Source organism: Microcaecilia unicolor, chromosome 11 (assembly GCF_901765095.1).
Source record: "Microcaecilia unicolor chromosome 11, aMicUni1.1, whole genome shotgun sequence".
In the NCBI taxonomy this organism is placed as follows: Eukaryota; Metazoa; Chordata; class Amphibia; order Gymnophiona; family Siphonopidae; genus Microcaecilia; species Microcaecilia unicolor.
Genome location: NC_044041.1, coordinates 122,582,175 through 122,602,570, shown reverse-complemented (window position 1 = coordinate 122,602,570; position 20,396 = coordinate 122,582,175). Strand labels below are relative to the sequence as shown.

Sequence of the window (20,396 nt, the reverse complement as noted above, 5' to 3'; positions counted from 1 at the left end):
ACTACCAACTAACATCCAGTTGAACTCACTGTGGCTTTATATTCCATTCTTAATAGGTTCATCAGTACATTTTGTCTATCTCAACATCACCTCTTTTTCCTGTCCCACTATCTCCTTTTACTTTTAAACTTTAATTTGTGATTTATAAACCACTTAAAAGCACCTTAGTGCGACTGGCAGTATATCAAGCCCCTCCAAAGATAAACAAACCTTTTCAGCTACTTCTTTTTGGATTTTTAACTATTTTTCTCATTCTGTCAGTCTCTCTTTTTAGAAAGTTAAATGCTAATGCAGTATATTTCTGTAATATCTTCACTCTAATTAATACCACAGATGTGATTATGTTATAATCCCTGTCGCCAAGTGACCCCCAAAACCTTTACTTCCTGCACCAAGTTGAAGTCTTGTATTCCACTAAGAATTACATCTAAAATAACTCCTCCTCTTGTCTATTCTTGAACCGGTTGCTCCATGAAGCGGTCATTTGGACGTTAAGATATCTCGCTACTGTTATCTTTCAATTCACACACACAATTTCTATCCATAATGATTCCATGTTGTAATCCATTTCCTGTATAATATATATATATATATATATATATATATATATATATATATATATATATATATAACTCAATTCTGCTTTTATCGTTGCATCATAATTCATACCCTGGTATCATTGTCCCCATTGGTTATCCTTCTTCCCTCAGTTATCTGAGATGCCTATTATCTCTTCTTTTAGTGCTCTATGCTCTAACTCTCCCATCTTATTTTTGGCTTCTGCAGTACATTTGTACGTAGACATTTTAGGGTGTGATTTTTGTTTGTGTCTACAATTTGTTTAGCAGTTGACAGGGATAAATTGCAATCTTTCATTTTTCTCTGCTCTTTATTTAAAAGCACCTGGCTTGCCTTTTGCTTTTATTACAACTTTATTGCCCTGGCTTTTTCTGCTTTAATAGCATCCTTCAAAGATGCCTTACTCCAGACCATGTGCTCCTGATTGACTGTCTGCTTTCTCCCAGTTTCTAGTTTAAAAGCTGCTCTATCTCTTTTTTAAATGTTAATGCTAGCAGCCTGATTCCACCCCGGTTAAGGTGGAGCCCATCTTTTTGTAATAGGCTCCCCTTCCCCAGTTCCTAACAAATCTAAATCCCTCTTCCCTGCGTCATCATCTCATCCACACATTGAGACTCTGGAGCTCTGCCTTCCTCTTGGGTCCTGCATGTAGAACAGGGAGCTTGCATGTCTTGAGAATGCTACCCTGGAGGTGCATTATCCATATAATACCTGAAAGTAGTATATGGAAAAAGAAATCTGTTTGAATGGCTCAATGTTACCCATATAAGGAAGGGGCAGAGTGAGGAGGGCTGAGATATTATCTTGATAGTGGATATACTCATCTGTTCTCCAGACAGACCAATTAGTTAAATGACATCCTTGGCATGCCTCAGACTCCTCCTAAAAAGTTAACTGGTTGATGGGGAGGGAAATTCAAATATGCAGGACTTAACCAGATAAATTTTAACAATAAAATTCTGTTTGTGCAGGATCATCTGCAGTTCCCACCTGATGTCACTGACATATCGGATGAGGCCAAGGACCTGATTAGCCGACTGATCTGCCGGAAGGATCACCGGCTTGGCCAGGGTGGTATTACGGATTTCAAAAAACATCCCTTCTTCAAGGGCATAGATTGGGCCAATATCCGGAAGAGCACACCCCCTTACATCCCTGAAGTGAATAGCCCCACAGACACCTCCAATTTTGATGTGGATGATGAGTCCCTAAAAACCTATGTAAGTGATGTTGGTGGAACTGTGCATAGTACCATGGAAGGTCTTGTTATTGGCTTGGCATGTGCACCATGGGTGGAACCACCAAGCTGCAGGGCCGCCGAGAGACTGGGCCGGGCCCAGGGCAAGGCTGCCCCCGGCCCCCCCCCCCCCCCCCCAAGGTGGTCGTCGTCGCCGGGCCCCCCTGAATTCAAATCATAGCACCTCACCTCGACCTCGCTCCGTGTGAAAGAAGCGCAGGTCGAGACACAGGGAGGGAAGGCCCGAAGGGAGGCAATCTGCAGACTGCCGCTGCTGCGCTTCTTTCATACAGAGCGAGGTCGAAGTGAGGCGCTATGATTTTAATTCAGGGGGGCCCGGCCCAGAGGGGGGGTGGGGGGGTGGGTGGAGGGGACTGCGGCACCGGGCCCGGGGAAGTTTGTCCCCCCCCTGCCCCTCCCCTCTCGGCGGCCTTACCAAGCTGCACTTCCTACTGCAACTAGTGCAGAGATTGGCAGGCAGTCCAGATCCAGTTCTTTTTGTCATAGCAGCAGTATAAGTGCAAAAAGGCACCTCATGGTTCTGTGCACTTTTTTTTTCTCATGAAAAATCTGTGGCACCCAGTAAGCAAGTAACAATGGGGTTTTGGGGTTTGTTTGTCTGTTTCTGTAGGAGACGCTTCCTCCACTCTCCCATGGTGCTTTCTCAGGCCGCCAATTGCCTTTCGTGGGATTCACTTTCACTTCAGAATGGTGAGTGATAAATAATAAAAATACAAACTTGCAAGCTTTCTCCTTCCTGACCTCCTGCTGCAGCTACACAATTCATCATTAGCTAAGCAAATTGTATACTAAGCCAGGGCAAGCTTTGATGACAATTAGCAAAATGCAGCCTCCCCCCCCCTTTACTCAACATTTCTAGCTGATAGTTATTAATAGAAAGGGGTCCTTCAGGAAATTAGATTCACTGTCACTTAGACATGAGTGGAAAAAGACAAATAAATGGAATACTTTAAAGGAAGTGTTTGCTTTATTGACCCAGGGCATCCTCTATGGCCAGCAATAAGGTTGCCCCACAGTCTGGATCCATTCCTGACAGAGCCAGACTTTGGGGCAACCTTATGGCCGTGGTAAAGTGGGGTGTATTTTTGCTATCATAAGACCTTCCCAGTGTGTCACTAGGTAACTACCATGGTAATTTGACAAAGACCAGATTTTCAGTGAGCATAGTCACAGAGTTAAATTAAATACCAGCACTTAATCTGTATGTTCAGTGCTGCTGTCCATAGAAGTAGTGGTGCTGAATATAGAGATTGATCGGTGTCCATCCTGGCACTGCCAGTTTAGGCCTACTAGTGCATAACTCCCTTTCAAAAATTATTAGTGAAACAGATCACGGTAGGCCAGGCACAAGCTTGGGACCTATCCCAAAAGAGTTCAGTTTAAATTCAAGGGAGGTAGTTTTCAGATTAAGCATCATCCTTCTGTGTAAGAAACAATTCCTGTGAGTTCTCTGCCAGTTCTGGCTTGGATCTGCTCAATGTTCCATCGCCAAGCAGGTTTGAGTCAGCCACAGGATGGAACAGCTGTCCTAGAGCTCACAATTATGGTAAAGTATTGAGCATATGCAATCCTTCCCACTCACAGGGGTCGTCTCAGTTTTGTTTTTTTCATTCTGCCAAACAAACACAAAAACCAAGCTCTCCTCTATTCATGAGGTTTTCCATTTCCACACAGAGCCTGAAGTGTGGCCAAATTGTACAGAGATGAAGGCATGGTTTGGAGAACAAGAATCCTGAACTGGCCAGTATAAAGAAAGAAATAGACTTGGCAGAATTGCAGTGGTGATTGCGGAAGTTGGGTGGGGGGGGGGGGGGAATGAGTGGATGACACAGAAAATAAACTAGTAGATTGTGATGAGGATAACAAAACACTGCAAAAAACAAACAAACAAAAAAAGCAAAAACGATATGGACCTATTGTTGAAGTTAGAGGATCTGGAAAAAAAAGTTCTTGTTTTCAATGGGCCTCATGTTTACTATGAGTGGAAATATCTACAGAGCCATGAGGATCGTGGAAGCAGAGAACTTGTTGGAACAACTAGTCCTGCAGGGCCCGGGTGGTACAGGCTCCAATCTGAGTCCTTTGAAAGGTACAGTAAGAGACATGGGCCTGAAATGGCACCATAGTAGAGCTGTTTGGAGATTGCAGTAACTGATATGCATACAAGATATGAACCTTGGTTGTGTGAAGGTGGTACATGCTAACGAATAGCAGTGTATCAGGGTGGGGCTATGAGACTTATGTTTGGGCTCAGAAAAGAAGATGAAATAAGGGGGGGAGTTGGGACGAGGGTAAAATTGTGTTGCAAAATGTGGGCTTGGTATATGAGAACTTCACTTTGGCTTGGCACTAAATATGGGATGGTCTAGCTGTTAGGAAGGGGTATGAGGGAGAAAAAGAGGTGGGTCAGATGGAGTGGGATTGGTCAAGGTGTGGGGTGATACCGATTGCTGTGAGGGGAGGAGGAGGAACTATGGGTATGCTTACAATTGTCACCCTTAATGTTAAGTGGCTAAGAGGCATATTTTCAAAGCACTTAGCTTTCCAAAGTTCCATAGAAACCTATGGAACTTAGGAAGGCTAAGTGCTTTGAAAATATGCCTCCAAGTATACCAGTGAAACATCAGCTCTTCAAAGCGCTACTTGAAAGCAGATGTGACACTAGTACATGAAACTCATTTTCAAAGTACAGATGAACACCATCTTCACCACAGACAATTCTCCACAATCCTACTGTCTTCTAATAGGAGGGGGTTGCAAGACTGGGGGAAGGGTGGGAATCCTCCTAGGTATAAGACGCCCCTCAATGACTCTTGGTCTGTTAGATCTGTACTGGGAGTCTTATACCTAGGAGATCAAGAGTCATTGAGGGGCGTATATACTACCCTACAATGGCAGAAGGAAGTAAGTCAGCTTATGCTCAAAAATAGCTCAAGTGCATATTTGAAATCTAGGAAGTATGTCCCATTATAATGTATATTGTACTTCTGCATATCCCCTTCAGGATCCCTAATATTTCAGAGGCAAAAGGTGGTAAGTTCATTGAAGATAAACCAAGCAAACCGTTTTTCCATTTTCCCACAAATCAGCCAGAATGGACTTGCTTTCTTCTGCCATTGCAGGGCAGTATATTTGTCAAATTGATAGTAAACAATATTATATATACACTGGGGAATGTCTGTGCTCCTAATGAATGGTAGGAATTCTTACCAAGGACTTCGTGGGTTTCCAAGAGGATAGATTAATAGGAGGCGGGATTGTAAGTTGACCCTGAAACCTGAGCTTGATAATGCAGGCCAGGAAAGTAGAGGAGTGAGAGGAATGAATTCAGGGTTATACTATCCACTCTTAGGTTAACAGATATTTGGCGGGTGCATTATGGGGAGGAGAGGGAATGCATATTTTTTCCGAAAGCTGATGCCAGCTATTGTTGAATTGATATTAGTGGAAGGGGTAATTGTACCTAGCGTGATAACTTGGTCAGATCATACCCCAATGTGATATGTGTTAAAATGGAGGGATGGGAAGTGAGGGGTAAAATTACTGGAGGATTAATGATTACCTCATACAATGGAAAGAGGTACAAAAGTAGATGAAGGATTTTGAGGAGTTTGGGGATATAAATGATATTGGGGGGGGGGGGGGGGGTCTCCAGCCATACTAAAATTTTAAGGTAGCCATTAAGAGTTTTCCCCCAAGTGGCAGGTGAGATTCCAGCAATATCAGGAACCTAACAGAACTCAAAATGTATTAAGAATCAAACTTCGGGCTCTGTGTGGCCGAACTGTATATAAGCATCCTAAGTCTTCAAATGAAATTGTTTCCTTTTGAATAAATATTTAGTATGTCTCTGTTCTAGAAGCATCCAAAGCTTGAAAGCGATTCCTCCAAAGCCAAAAAGATGGGGTTTTGGCAGTGAGCCACGCCCCCAAAATAACTCGTCTACCCAATGCTTCTGCCTTCCGGAGTAAAAGAGTCTGCAAGCGGTTTGGTATATGAAAATCTTCATATCTGTCCAAAAGTAAACCTACTGGTGACGTAGGAATAGAGCGATGCAACAATGATCCCAAAAAGCATAACGGGAGATGTTAAAAGTGTTGGATTTTAACTCAGCTCCAAAAGGCACGATAAAAGGAATTTAACACCCTGATGACATTTTGGACAAATGGGGGGTATCTAAACCTCCGGCCTTGAACAGGCATTCCTGTGTAAAATAGGCCAGCTGGAGCACTCAAAATTGACATTCACGGAGCTCCGTACTAACAGAAACCGCAGGAATGCGATGAATCAGTGTTCTAAAGTCTAGAGTATAAGGATTGACACCCAAATCCCAACCCCAACAAGTCCGAAACTTTGCCTTAATTGGAACTAAGGAAAGCTCCCGTAGGGCCCGATGGACCAAGGAAACAGGTAAGCCAACATTGTGGAACGGCTAAAAAAAAACCCACTAGTCGAGAACATAAGGAAAAAGCTAAGCCAATAGAATCTAAGGTAGACACGTAGTGCTGTAATTGTCTATATGCAAACAGTTCCCATTGCTCCATCATCCCCCTATCATGTAAAGTCTCCCAACTGGCCAGCTGTCCCCAGGCTCTAAAACATGCTGTAAAAAAACACCCCCTTGACCGCCCACCTCCAGAAGCTGGTGTTTTCACATCCTGGAGCAAATTGCAAATTACCTAAGAATGGCAACTGATCAGAGACCTGAGGGTCACCCCCTAATAGTAAAATAAGTGCCCTCCATGCCTCTTGCATAGACCTGAGCAACACGGTCTGACACAGATATTGGGGTAGATTGCACAGAGAACTGTGTAACAAAGAGTAAAGATTGTAAGAATGAGAAGAAGCCTGTTCATAATGTTGTGGTGTATAAGATTGTTCCTCTAAGAACCAGTCCCCCAAATTGTAGACTTTAATCTAAGACCTCTATAATGCAAAGAACCCTGTAAATAAACATATGGGCTTTTCGGCTCCATACTACGCCAACAGAATTTAGATACAAACTTCTGTAATAATAGTCCCGTTTCAACAACTTTATAGGTAACTAGTAAAAGAAGCCCATTTCAGAGCAAATGAAACGGGCGCTAGCAAGGTTTTCGTTGCCAACACCCCCCTCCCTCCCTCCCTCCCTCCCTGGCCAACCCCTTCATTGTTCTGGCATTGCTCCGCCCCCAACATCATGACGTTTGACGCGAGGGCAGGGCCTGGAGCGATTCCCACCGCCTCCCTCCCTGCCAACCCGTTCGTTGTTCTGCCATTGCTCCGCCCTCGAGGGCGGGGCCTGGAGCAATTTCCCCCCCCCCCCCCGCCTCTCTCCCTGCCAACCCCTTTGTTCTGCCATTGCTCCGCCCTCGAGGGCGGGGCCCGGAGCGATTTCCCCTCCCTCCCTGCCAACCCCTTCGTTGTTCTGCCATTGCTCCGCCCTCGAGGGCAGGGCCCGGAGCGATTTTGGTGGCTTCACCACCACCAACCTTTGAACCTTTTTTGAAGGAAGTCAGAGCTTGGCTTCACTGACGTCAGTGTCCTCAGAACATTGAGGGTGAGTTTTATTATAGTAGATAACTGCATCATATAAAGCCCTTTGGGAAATAAGACCATGTGGAAAAGATGTATCCTACCATGAAGAGTAAAGGGTAAAGGCCTCCAGTGAGTCAAGCATTCTTCTGTATATGCTAGAGAAGATGAAACATTAGACGTATAAAGTAGAGGGGTGTTATGAGGCAAGTGAATGCCCAAATAACGAAAGGATTGAAGCTCCCATTTTAAAGGAAAAGAACCACGCCACGATACCCTAACCAAAGCTACAGTCAGCATCACTAAATATTTGTCTAAATTTCAATTTGAAGCCAGAGAAATCACCATGAGAACAGGTAAGGACAGATAGGGTTCTACCACATGGACCAAAAGATCAGTGAAGGCAGAGAGCTTAAACTCTTGGGTACCAATCCGTACTCCCCTGATATCCTTTTCTAGCAACTCCCGAAGAAGTGGATCTAACAAGAGAACAAACGAGGGAAAGTGGACATCCCTGTCGCGTTCCTCGTTGAATAGGAAAAGACTCAGCATGCTATTCACCCAACGACTGCCATTGGGAATATATAAAGGGCCCACACAGCATGTAAAAAAAAATTCCTCTATGCCATAGTAGCGCATGGTTGCAAACAAAAAAATCCCAGTTCACACGGTCAAATGCCTTCTCAGCATCAAAATTGACCAATAGAGAAGGCAACTTCAATCTCTCCATGCGTTCCATAGAAGCAAGAAGCATTCACATATTCTTCGCAGTCATGCACAAAGTCCACCTGGGAATTGACCACTAGAGATGGAAGGACTTGCGTCAAACGGTTAGCCAGTATTTTAGCAAATAATGTGGCCTCAACATTCAAAAGAAAATAGGCCTATAGGAAGAAGCCTTAGTCGGATCCTTCCCTGGTTTCAAAAGCACAGCCATCTGGGCAAAATGTAAAGAGTCAGGCAATTTCCCCCGGAGAACAAATTGCATAAATACAGATTGTACATGGGTTCAGAATTTTGTAAAATTCCAAACTGAACCCATCCGGACCGGGAGCTTTATATAGGGCACACTGCTTAATAACCAATACAACCTCATTTACTGTAATTGGAGCATTAAGCTTGATTTTAGAGCTGGTGGAAAGCAATGATAAAGTTTGACCGTCCAAATCATTACGATCCAAGGCGTACTCAGTTGGGCAAGTATGCAAAAGCTGATAATACGTTCAAAAAACTGCAGCAATTTCATTGTCCGTGCATACCAACTGTCCTCCACTATTATCAACCTGGGAAATGAGGTGCAACCCCTGGGCTTGCCAAGCCAGGTTAGCTAAAAGTTTCCTGTGCTTATTCCCATGTAAATATAGCTGATATTTATAATATTGTAGGGATTTCATTGTACGAGCATGAAAAAGTTTGATAAGGGCAGCCTGAAGTGCCAACAAAGCAATCTTTTGTTAGGGTGTAGGATGATGACCATACTGCATACGTGCTAAGGTGACCTGATGCTCAATTTGCAAGATGTCCCAATCACGAGCCTTCTTTTTAAAACTGGTGTACTCTATGATAGCCCCTGAGTACGACTTTCACGGCCTCCCAATAAAGCACAGGGTCATCCCGATGAGTTCATTGCAGAGTTGATAATCGGCCCATTGATGCAAAATGTAGTCCCAAAATTCCATATCCCAATATAACCCAAGAGGAAATCTCCATTGATGAGATTGGTCTCCAGGAACTCCAAGGTCAAGGGAACACCAAATCAAAGCATGATCAGAAATGTAGTAAGGACCTATTCCAGCGTCCTGAACCAATGAAAAAAGTGTCCTAGAAATTAACCAATAATCCAGTCTAGACTGGGAACCGTGGTAAAAACGGTTAGCTTAGCATGGCTTTAAAAAGGTTTGGACTGCTTCCTAAAGGAAAAGTCCATAGACCATTATTAAAATGGACTTGGGGAAACTCCACTGCTTATTTCTGGGATAAGCAGGCAGCATAAACTGTTTTGTACTTTTTTGGGGGGATCTTGCCAGGTATTTGTGACCTGGATTGGCCACTGTTGGAAATAGGATGCTGGGCTTGATAGTCTGTCCCAGGATGGCAATACTTAGGTACCTATGTTCCTCTTCCCCTGCTCTCCATCAGTTAGGTTCATTTTCAACTATATCATATCTGTGGATGTCCAAACTCAATCTGGTCAAGGATGTCTCTTTGCACCATTAGAATATCACTGTCCTCACAGTAGATGCTTTCAGTACCAGTTGGGGATACCACCTTGGCTCTCAGTTGATTCAAGAACCTGATCACAAGGTAAAAAAAAAAAAAAAAAAGACTGCATCATATCAATTTGGAGCTCCAAGCAATATTTTACTCTCTCAGATTATACATCTTCAGGATTGTCCAGTGCTAATTCAGATGAACAATCAAGTTGCTATGCTTTATGTAAACAAATAGGGTGAAATGGGTTCCCTTTGTTTATGCCAGGAAGCCAAGCCAATCCAATCCAATGTAATCTACTCTTATATCCTGCTAAATTCCGATACTTTGGTCCAGAGCGGCTTACAAAAAGAATAGAAGAAAAAAGAATACCTGAACATCAACTTAAATGGGTTCCATCAGAGAAGAAATTATACAATTGTTGTGTCAGGTATTTCTCAAAGATATAAGCCTTCAAGAAGCAGCAGAACAAACTATAAGATGGCTGAGACTTTATCTGAGTTGGTAGTGCATTGCAAAATGAGACTGCTTGATGAGAGATTTTCAAAAATCCTCATTAATAATACATTTTTAAATGATGGAAAGAAACATGTTATAGCCCCATTTAAAGGACCCCAATTTCTGATGGAGATTAGATTGTTTAAATAAATTGATCCAAGGCTATATAAAATTTTAAATATGTGACAACTTTTTTTCCAATTTTGCTTTATTAAGAAAAAAAAACCCCCATAAGAATCCACAATATAGTAGGAAATAACACATCAGCTACAGAGCATCTATTTGTAGCACACGCTATTGAACATCAAACCATACTAAAGTCCCTCCCCCCCCCCCCAAATTATCCCCACCCCCCAAATCCAAATCATTAAGCTATAAACAAAGAGAAATCGGGACAAGCAGACCATCATATATAGGAGTCCCAAGTCTGATGGTATTTCAAAACAGAGCCATTACACATTGCCGTTAATTTAGACATCAAATGAATATAATCCAACTTGCGAAGGATCACCTGAAGACCAGGGAGGATCGGCTGCTTTCATGTTGCGGCAAGGGTGAGTTTGCTGGCCACCAAAATTTGAGTGACCAACCGGTGAACAGGCTCCTTCACTGCAGTTGGTTTAAAATGAAAAAGACAATAGTCCATTCACATAAGGTAAGAAGCTTTAGTCACACTGTAAACAAATTTCAAAACCATATTCCAAAACTTTTTAGCATGGGGACAAGACCACCAAATATGAAACATATCCCCTCTCTGACCACATTAGTGCCAGCACTGAGCTGATCCCAATTTAAACATCTTGGCCAGACGCTCGGGTGTATAGTACCAGCAGTAAAGAATTTTATATTGATTTTCCACCAAACCATTAGATATAGACACTTTAAGCAAAGATTTAAACAGTATGTGATGCTAACTTGAACTCTATTCGTGCATGTATCAGTAACCAATGGAGGGCTATTAATGAAGGAGTTACATGCATAAACTTAGATTGTTTAAAAATCATTCAGTAACTGTAAACTTTTTATAGTTTTTGCTTCTTAAGCCTGTATAAATAGCATTACAGTAATCTAACTGTGATAGACTTAATAGAGATTATATTGCGCTCAGATTTTTTTTTTTATACACTGCACAAGTCTAAAACACCCAGTATCTTAGTGGATTTCTGGACTGGTGTAATACAGTCTGGTATCAGTTGTTTGTTCTTTTTAAACAAGAGAATATTTTGTTTTTAGAGAATTGAATTTGAGCCCGAGAATTAACTCATTTAAATTATCAGTTGAATCAAATTTTGGAGGCAATCAAACAGCTGTCTTTGAGAGTAGTAGTAATAAGCAAAAATGTCATCAGGATAAGAAAATGAATGTATCCTGTTATAGGGAAGAGATCCCAAAAAGCTCATGAAAATGTAAAGCAAGCAAGATGATGAAACCCCACAAGGGGGCCTCCAGGAGTGTGAAAGTCAGCCAAATTTCTTCACCACATAAGATCGTTCTAGCAGAAACTTTCTGAACCAGTCTAATATTGATCTATTTAATCCGATTGCACTCAGTTTGTATAGTAAAGTATTGATTTACTGTATTGAAAATGGTAGAGATGTCAAATTGTGATAAGATCGTTTGCTGGCTAATGATTCTTTAATTCTTGAGACCATTGTCACAACAATGTTTCTGTACTGTGCATATTTCTGAACCCAAGCTGACACTGATGCAGTCTTTGAAATGAATCTAAAAAGACACATAATTGCTTACTCACAATAGCTTCAACCACTTTGGTGATTGATGGTATAGTAGCCATAGACCTAAAATTGTTAGCTTCTGATAGGTCTGCACTCATAGGTTTTGCGATAGGAGTTAAAATAACCCATGGTACAAGTAAAAAATAACAAAGGAAAATCACCTAGGTGGAGAAACTGGGTTCATTACGAACCAAATAAGTCAGTGTGGAGGGAGTAGCATGGTCAACAAGGCTCTTCCAAAGAACGAGGGAGATGAGATGGTGTATTAAGATGAAGTGTATTATCATTTTTCATCTCATCTCCCTCATTCTTTGGAAGAGTCTTTTTGACCACGCTACTCCCCTCACTGACCTACAAAAAAACATAATCCAGGTGTAGATACCGTCAGGAGCTGAGTTCATAAAGCTGATTGGACAGGAGTTGAGAGGACATGAAGATTTAGAAAACCTACCTAAAACAGACTTAACCTCCTTCATTGCTATAGGGGCAAATGTGGACCAAAATCTATCAGCTAGCAAAGACAGCAGCAAGAACTCGGGACTTTGTGATGTCCAGTAACACAAATTCAGAACTAGATAGCCCACAGACTTGGCAGAATTTTTGGAACTCACAGGTGGTCTTTGGACTACTACTACTACTATTTACTACTATTTAGCATTTCTGTAGCGCTACAAGGTGTATGCAGCGCTGCACAAACCACAGAAAGCTGGTATATCAAATACATGACCCCTTATGGTAGCAGCTAAATAAAATTGTGTGACCCCCTGGTCATGACCCCAGTTTGGGAAGCTCTGATTTATGAGGTAATACCTCTGATGATCTCTTACTAGCAAACCATGCAGAACAGGTTTTGAGCCTGGAGACCATGCAAATAAACCTCATGGCCTGAAGCAAAACGCAACATTACCTCCTTATTTGTTTTTCTAATGTGCCTATTTCTGAATTGCCTGGCCAGTGATTCATGGGTTATTGCCCCTCCTCTACGCATATCCCCCATTCCTTTCATATAGCAAAGACCTGTACAAGTTTCAAAAAGGCCTGGCACAATGATTCTCATAGCACCTTACTGGCCTCGTCAGAACTGGTTCTTCGTCAAGACTCTCACTTTTTCTTCCGTACAGGTTTCAAATATTTCCTTTCCTATTAACCCAGAACAAGGGTTCCTTTATCCTTACAAATCTCAAATTGCTAGCCTCAGTAACATGGAAACTGAGCAGTGTTTAGTCTCCACCTTAGATTTTCCAACACCTTTACAGAATAAGTTGGTTGCTGAATTTTTTTTTTTACCAGGTATACCTACATCTTTAAGTGGAAGAGGTTCTCCATCTGATGTTCAACAAATAGTCACTACCCCATGCATTGTCCTTCAGTCTCCATATTTCACCATCTGTTCTATCTCTATTGACTAGGTCTACAAATGTTTCCATTAGAGTACATGTCAGCACACGTTTAGTGCATTATGACACTATAGATAAGCTTTTAGCTTCACTATACCCAATCATTTATTGATTTATGAAAGGGCTTCATCATACCATCACTGTAAAATCCTCCTGTGCCATGGAACTTTAATATCGTCCTTACCCCTCTTATGAAGCTACCTTTTGAGCTAATGGAGTCCATGTCATTGAAGCATGTCGCTTTGAAAGTACTTCAGTTAGTAGAATAAGTGAACATAAATCCTTTGTTACCTGTAAACAGATAATCAATTTCATTACAACAAAGTAGTTCATCATACTGATCCCAAGTTCTTACCAAAGCTAGGCATGCCTTCTTATATCAATGATAAATTATTGCTTCCAATTTTTGTCCTAAACCAGATAATCCATGTGAGGAGTCCATTGCAAAAGGGTTCTCACTTATTTAGAAGAACTGAATCCATCCAAAAATCTATACAGATGTTTGTCTTCTTTGATCCCAACAGAGTTGGTATTCCAGCAGCCAAGTGAACTTTGGTAAATTGGCTAGCATCCTGTTTCCAATTTTGTTATGTACAAACTGGTAGACCTCTAACCAGTAAAGTGAAACCTTACCAAAATTACAGCTGCTGCAGCTATATGGTTTTATTGAAATCTACCTTGCTGGATATCATATGTAAAGCAGCTACCTGGTCCTTGCTTCATACCTTTACTTTATTCTGTTGCTTGGATTAGTCTACAGTTGAGCTATGCTGGCCTGCATGCCGTTAATATTAGCAAGTTTCACATCTTTAAGAGCAGGATGCTCCTAGAAAGTGGACAAGTTAGAGTGGAGGAATAGCCTGGTCGTTGGAGGAACGGGACGACAACCGCGGAAATCCAGTTCAAATCCCACTGCTGCTCCTTGTGATTTTAGCCATGGGCGTAGCCAGACCTCGAGGGTGGGGGAACAGTTTGGTCCGCTGCCCCGCCGCTCCCCATCCAACCCCCGCCAGATGAAGCACTACAGCCGCAAATACCTTGGCTGGCGGGGGTCCCCAACCCCCGCCAGCTTGAAGCCTTTATCCAGTGCTGGTCTCCGGCGCCGCCTCATTACCTGCCCTGGTCTCTCTTCCCCTCACATCTGAGCCCAGACCCGTGTGGCCCCACATAGCTATGCCACTGTATTTAGACAAGTCACTTAAACCTCAATTGTCTCTACTGCAAACTTGATTGTAAGCCTTTTGGGGATAGGGAAATATCTTTTATATCTGTACCTGAATGTAACTCATTTTGAGCTACTACTGAAAAGATGTGAGCTGAATATAAATAAATAAAATTCTATATACAATTGAGCAAGCCTGAGCTAGAGAGATAGGAGAGATTGTGTGCCTGACTCTGTTTATGGAAAATGCATTATTTCAGGGGGTTTTTTTTCTGTAGACAGCAGGATCGATCAGGTGCATAATCTCTCCTGTCTTCCTGAGAATTGCATTCTTTCTTGAACTACAAAACTGAAGTAGTGAGGAGAATACTGCATTTATGAACTGCTGTGCATACTTGGAACTTTATGCTAGTTCTGAGATCTAGGAGAACTGTTCTTTCCCAGTGCCATCTGATGACATTGCTGTCTTGGATGCCTGATCAAGCCTGCTGTCTTTGGAAAACTTCTTTTACAAGTGAGAAACAGTACTATAGACACTATAGCGCTTTAGAAATAAGTAGTAGTATAAGAACTAGGATTTTCAGTGTCACGGGTCCCACAGTTTGGAATGCTCTGCCATTACACCTACAACTAGAGCTATCATTTTTGAAGTTCAAGGAGGGAGTAAAGACATTTTTATTTCAGGATGCGTACGATACCTAATATAGTTAACCACCTGGATTATCTTCGCCCCCACCTGCCTCTGGAGGGATGGCTGGGTCTGCAACATTGCTTGAGTGCACTTTTTCTCTCTCTTTTGGTGCTATTTGTGATGTAACTTCCTTTTACTTTCTAAGCTGAATTATTTTGTTGTAAAACACTTGGTATGAACCTTTGAGTGGATGGTATATCAAATATTGATTAAACTTGGAAAATGTGTTGCAAGGGAACAATCAGATCTAATGAACTCTGTTTTCTACACTATGACCGGGGCTGAATTTGGTATACCCCTTGGATTTATAAAATAAATTAGGAAGGTGATGGGATTATGCTACTCCCAAACATGCAACCACCCTTGCCCACAAATGTCTTACCATAGAGCAAGAGCAAACAAGGTGCTCAAATGAGCCACTTTCATTTTTATATTGTGGGCAAACCTTAGAAATTTAAATCTCCAGTTCTCAAGACCCAACTTTTTCAAGCTACTTTCTTCGCCAAAGCATGATTTTCACTTCTACTTTACTTTACTTCTCTACATTGCTCTCTCTGTTTCCTTATTTTATTTATTGTTAACCACTTTTGATGCCATATTTCAAGCCATACTGCAGTATATCAAGAACCGATAAATAATTCTTCTTCCCTATTCTCATTTCTATAACCCGTAGCGCTCTGTTAGAAAGAGGATCTCAACTGGGTCATTCTTCCACTGCAACACAATCCTCACTGTACACCGAGGAAAAGTTTCGAACCCTGGAACAGGAGAAGTTGGAGCTCAGCCAGAAGCTTCAAGGTAAGTGTAAGGGTGCATATGGATTTCCCTGTAAAATCACAATAGGAATAGGAGATGACTCAGATTTCTAAGATATACAGTCGTTCTACTGCGAGATGACTCATAACCCTCGCCGTCCTATACAGCACTGTAGTTCTTTTTATCCATATGCATATGAGCCCAAAGTTAGCTTGTTGTAAAATTCAGAATAGCTCAAACCACTGCAGAATGGGAGTCTTTAAATCTGTTTTATGTGATGTTAGCCTTACTGTGGTTGGGGGAATTTCATCTAATGCAGCGTCCTCCCTTCCTTTCAGAGGCTTTGCAGAGGGCCCCAGCCCTGGGTATAGAAACTTCAGGCAAAGAGGCAGAAATCGGAAGCTTAAAAAGGGAGATGGAAATCTTGAGGGAGAAACTGGCAGGTATGGTGCTTCACATCAGCTGATGGAATATCTTCCCTGTTTGGTTCTTACTGTAACCTACATGAAGGAGCTCTCTATGGAGGCTTGTCGCCTGATAAGAGCATGCTTGCTTGCTTTCTGTCCATATAAGAGACATTGCTTTGAGTACATGTGTGCCTGCTTTTGCCAACAGGGCTTTGGGTTCTGGTCATATACTACAAAATACCTAAAAGTGTCTCCCAGTCATATTGTTGGTTGGCTGATCTTCCATCCTCCTCCCTGATGTTCTTATTGCTGCTGTTTGTCTCATTCCCTTCCTTATTCTCTCTCAGGCCCAAAATTTACTGCTTCTTGCTGCTGCCCCCCCCCCCCCCCCCCCCCCGCCCTTCCTCAACCACCTAGGATGAAGGAAGTGGAATACAGCAGAAGGAAAAAGGGGAAGGGAGAGTGATGTGGGAAAAGTAGGAAAAAGTGAAAAGGATTAAGAATGCACTGATGTAAAGAGATAAGAGAACAAAGACGCCCGAGAGTTAAAAATAAAAAAAAGCAAAAACTGAGAGAATAGATGAGGAAATAGAGAAGCAAAGCAAAAACCCAAATCAGACACTCAAAGTTGTAAAACTGTTGTTTTCTGAAAAAGAATATTGGTGTGGCGATTTTCAAATGTTTTCTGTGGGAATAAGTTAAGTTGCATTCCTGTAATGGGTGTTCTCCATGGACAGCAGGATCTTCCACCACACTGATGGGTAATATCATCACATGATGCTTGCCAGTCAAGAATGTCTACCAAAGCTCATTACTTTAAAGAACATAGAGCCGGGAGATACGGGATACGACTGCTACAACTGTTGGTGTATTACAAGCACATGTCAACTAAGGGACAGATGAGTTAGTGTGGTTATATGGTCCTGCTGTCCCTGGAGTAGAGTGTGCCTGGGGGCATAATATGGTCCCCATCATATTCCCACAATTTTCTTTCTCATCCTCGTACCTAGCCCACATTTAAAAATCTTGTAAATTCAAACAAAACATAAAATGCATTGTGTAACTTTTTAAAAGTTAATATAAAACAATTGGCATTACTTTATTAAATATGCAAGAAAACCATATTCTTATTAACATTGTTCTCTTAGTTCATATTTGTAATGTTCTCGCAATCCATCCTGTCAAGCTCAGTTCCATTTTACATTCCTTTTTTTTTTTTTGGTCTTGCAACTTAAAAAGAATGTTCTGATGTGCTGGTGACACGAGTTCCAGTAGAAGGGTGCACAGGGGCATAATCTGGTCCCCATCTCCAGTCAATTCTTTTCCATCCCCATCATATTGTTCTCGTCCCCTCGCCATTCCTGCAGATTTCCTGTTGTCCCCATGCACACCTCTATCCTAGGGAACATCTGTGTAATGGAAGGATTTTAAAGATTGCTTTTCATCTCTGTCTGAGTGACTGACAGTGCACTCTCTCATTAAAGTGATAATTCTGTTCATGTGAAAATGATTTGGAAAGTGGAAGTTAAGGCACGGCTCTAATTAATTTGATATGTGCAGGGGAGGTGGAGCATGTTTCCAGTTCAGGCTGGCCACCTGGACAGAGAAACATGTGACCACATTCCCACATTCTCAAGCATTCTGTAATTTTCCTAAACTCTGAAAATGAGTTTCTAAGCCTAATAAAAAGGGGGGCCTCTTATAACGAAATCAGAAGCTCACCTATGAGTAGATGTGTTGCATAGGACTGATTGCCTGGTCACTAGACTTCAGGTTTTCGCTGAAAGGGCTTCCCAGCTGATGACAAGAGCCTGAATGTAGTGATACATGTCCAGTGATGTATGTATATTATGATTGTTTATTATTGCTTTTTCCTGGTCAAGAGACTCCTGGCTTTGCTTGGATGTAGTGACGCATGACCAGTGATGTGATGATTGTTTCTTTTCAACTATAGATAGGTATTATTGTTTCTCTTCAGTTATATAGCTTAATCATTGTTTATCTTAGACAATAATGACTTATACACTGTTCGTTTGAAATGAACCTCTAATAAAAGTTTTATTTACCTAATACGAATCCAAAAGAACCTGCGGTAATTTACTTTCTGTGCAGTCTGTAGTGATTGAGTAAGCAGGCTGTACTTTTATAGCAGTACAATCCGTTAAAGATATGCAACTTGATTTCTCCTTGGACAGCTAGGATCCTCAGCCACACTGATGATGACTCACCAGCTTAGGGCTGCAAGGCATAAAATTCCAACAGATACTTTTTGAAATATCATTAAACTAAGAAGGGCATTTTAGATAGGACCTCCAACTCAGAATATGGACGTTCAAGTCTGTATGTCAAACGTGGTTGTCCATTTCGCTTGTATTTTAGAACAGGATTTGCTCACACTAAGCCTGTTCTAAAATACATGAGAAATGAATGTCCGAGCTCTCACTAGGTCCAGCATGAACATCCATTTTACAAACTGATACAAAAGAAAGGATGTGGAACATCTATATTATAAAATGGTCATATTGATGTCTATGTGAAAGAATAGCTTAATGGTTAGAACATACCTGAGAAAGCCAGAGCAGAGAAGCAGAGATTGCTGGTTTAAGTCCCACTGTAGCTGTTTGTAACCTCCCAGGGACAGAAAATACCTACTGTGGCATCCTTACTCCTTCCAATGGAAAACTGCTCAATCAGTGCATCTTTGTGTAACCTGAACATGCCAAGTTCCAGGTCTAGGTATGGACATCCATCTTTTTGGACATAGACATCCCTTCCCCTTCTGCAATCGGAGTTGGAACCATACGTAAAAAGTATATCAAATCAATTCTTGTATACCGCTAATATCCCCTTTCCAGGGTTCAGTGTGGTTTACATTCTAGGTGAGATAGAAGCCGATAATGTTAATGTGAGGTATGAGAACAATTAGAGACCATTTGTGTGATGCATGAGACCAAAAACATATAGGAATGGATAATACTAGGAGGTAAAAATCAATGGATTGTTATGAAGTTGTCTTTGGGAAGAGAAAGGTTTCAGCCACTTCCTGAAGCTACGGTAACTAGGATTTTCAGTGTCACGAGTCCCACAGTTTGGAATGCTCTGCCATTACACCTACAACAAGAGCTATAATTTTTGGAGTTCAAGGAGGGAGTAAAGACATTTTTATTTCAGGATGCTTACAGTTCTAATGGCAATAGGTAGAGAGTTCCATAATTTAACTCCAAGTACATGGAATAGAGAACTGAAAATCTTCTGATTTTGAATTGTCTTTTGAAACAGTGACGCTAGCATCAATTGTTCTTTCAGTCTTTTAAACTGGACCAAATGTAGCGAAGCAGTCTTACTCAGCAGTTCAGAGGTAAAACCCTGTAAGATTTGAAAAACTAAACAAGAAGCTTTGAACCTGAGTCTTTTCTGTTATGGGAAGCTAGTGCAGTTTGTTAAGATGAGTTGTAAATAGAATAAAATAAAACATAGAAAAGAAAATAAGATACCTTTTTATTGGACTAACAATACATTTATTGATTAGCTTTTGAAGGTAGTCCTTCTTTGTCAGATCAGTTAGTCCAATAAAAAAGGTATCATCTTATTTTCTTTTCTATGTTTTATTTTATTCTATTTCTATTGACAGCTTTTAGAAGTGGACTAACATGGCTACCACATCTCTCTACTTAAGATGAGTTGAAATACTAGTATATCTATTCAGTCTGGATATTAGTCTAGCAGCTGTATTCTGTATGATTTGCAGTTTTTTTTTCTGATATTAATACTTAATACCAAGAACATTACAGTAATCCAAGTGAGGTAGGACTAACATTTGGACTAGTAGTACAAAGGTTTTTTGGTCGAAGAATGATCTGACTTAGATGTAGCTGTCTCATTTTGAATAGTGTTTTCTTCCATAGCTGATTAATATGGGAAGAGAAGGTGAGTGAAAAATCAAGCAAGAGCCCTAGTACTCTGGTTTTCAGACTTGACTGTAAAGCTTTGACCATTGGACAAAGATATTGATGATGGGACTCAACTCCCTGATTTCGGAACCACAGGACCTTGGTTTTTTGTGCATTCAATTTCAGTTTATAGGTCAGATCCCAGATGCTAAGAGCAGTCATGCCATTCGCTACAGACTGAGTTGTGTCTTTGATACTGTCACTGGTAAGAGAAACAGGATGTCATCTGCATAGGAT

At 41.4% G+C, this 20,396-nt stretch overlaps 1 protein-coding gene across 2 annotated transcripts in view; it reads left to right on the top strand.

Annotated features, from left to right (window-relative positions):
* CDC42BPG (CDC42 binding protein kinase gamma) overlaps positions 1-20,396 on the top strand; it is a 205,206-nt gene that overhangs the window by 97,744 nt on the left and 87,066 nt on the right. For both annotated transcript variants that reach the window (XM_030217950.1, XM_030217951.1), the window contains exons 8-11: positions 1,551-1,799; positions 2,448-2,527; positions 15,720-15,844; positions 16,141-16,245. In XM_030217950.1, coding sequence (XP_030073810.1) covers positions 1,551-1,799; positions 2,448-2,527; positions 15,720-15,844; positions 16,141-16,245 — 559 coding nt within the window. The remainder of the gene's footprint in view (positions 1-1,550; positions 1,800-2,447; positions 2,528-15,719; positions 15,845-16,140; positions 16,246-20,396) is intronic.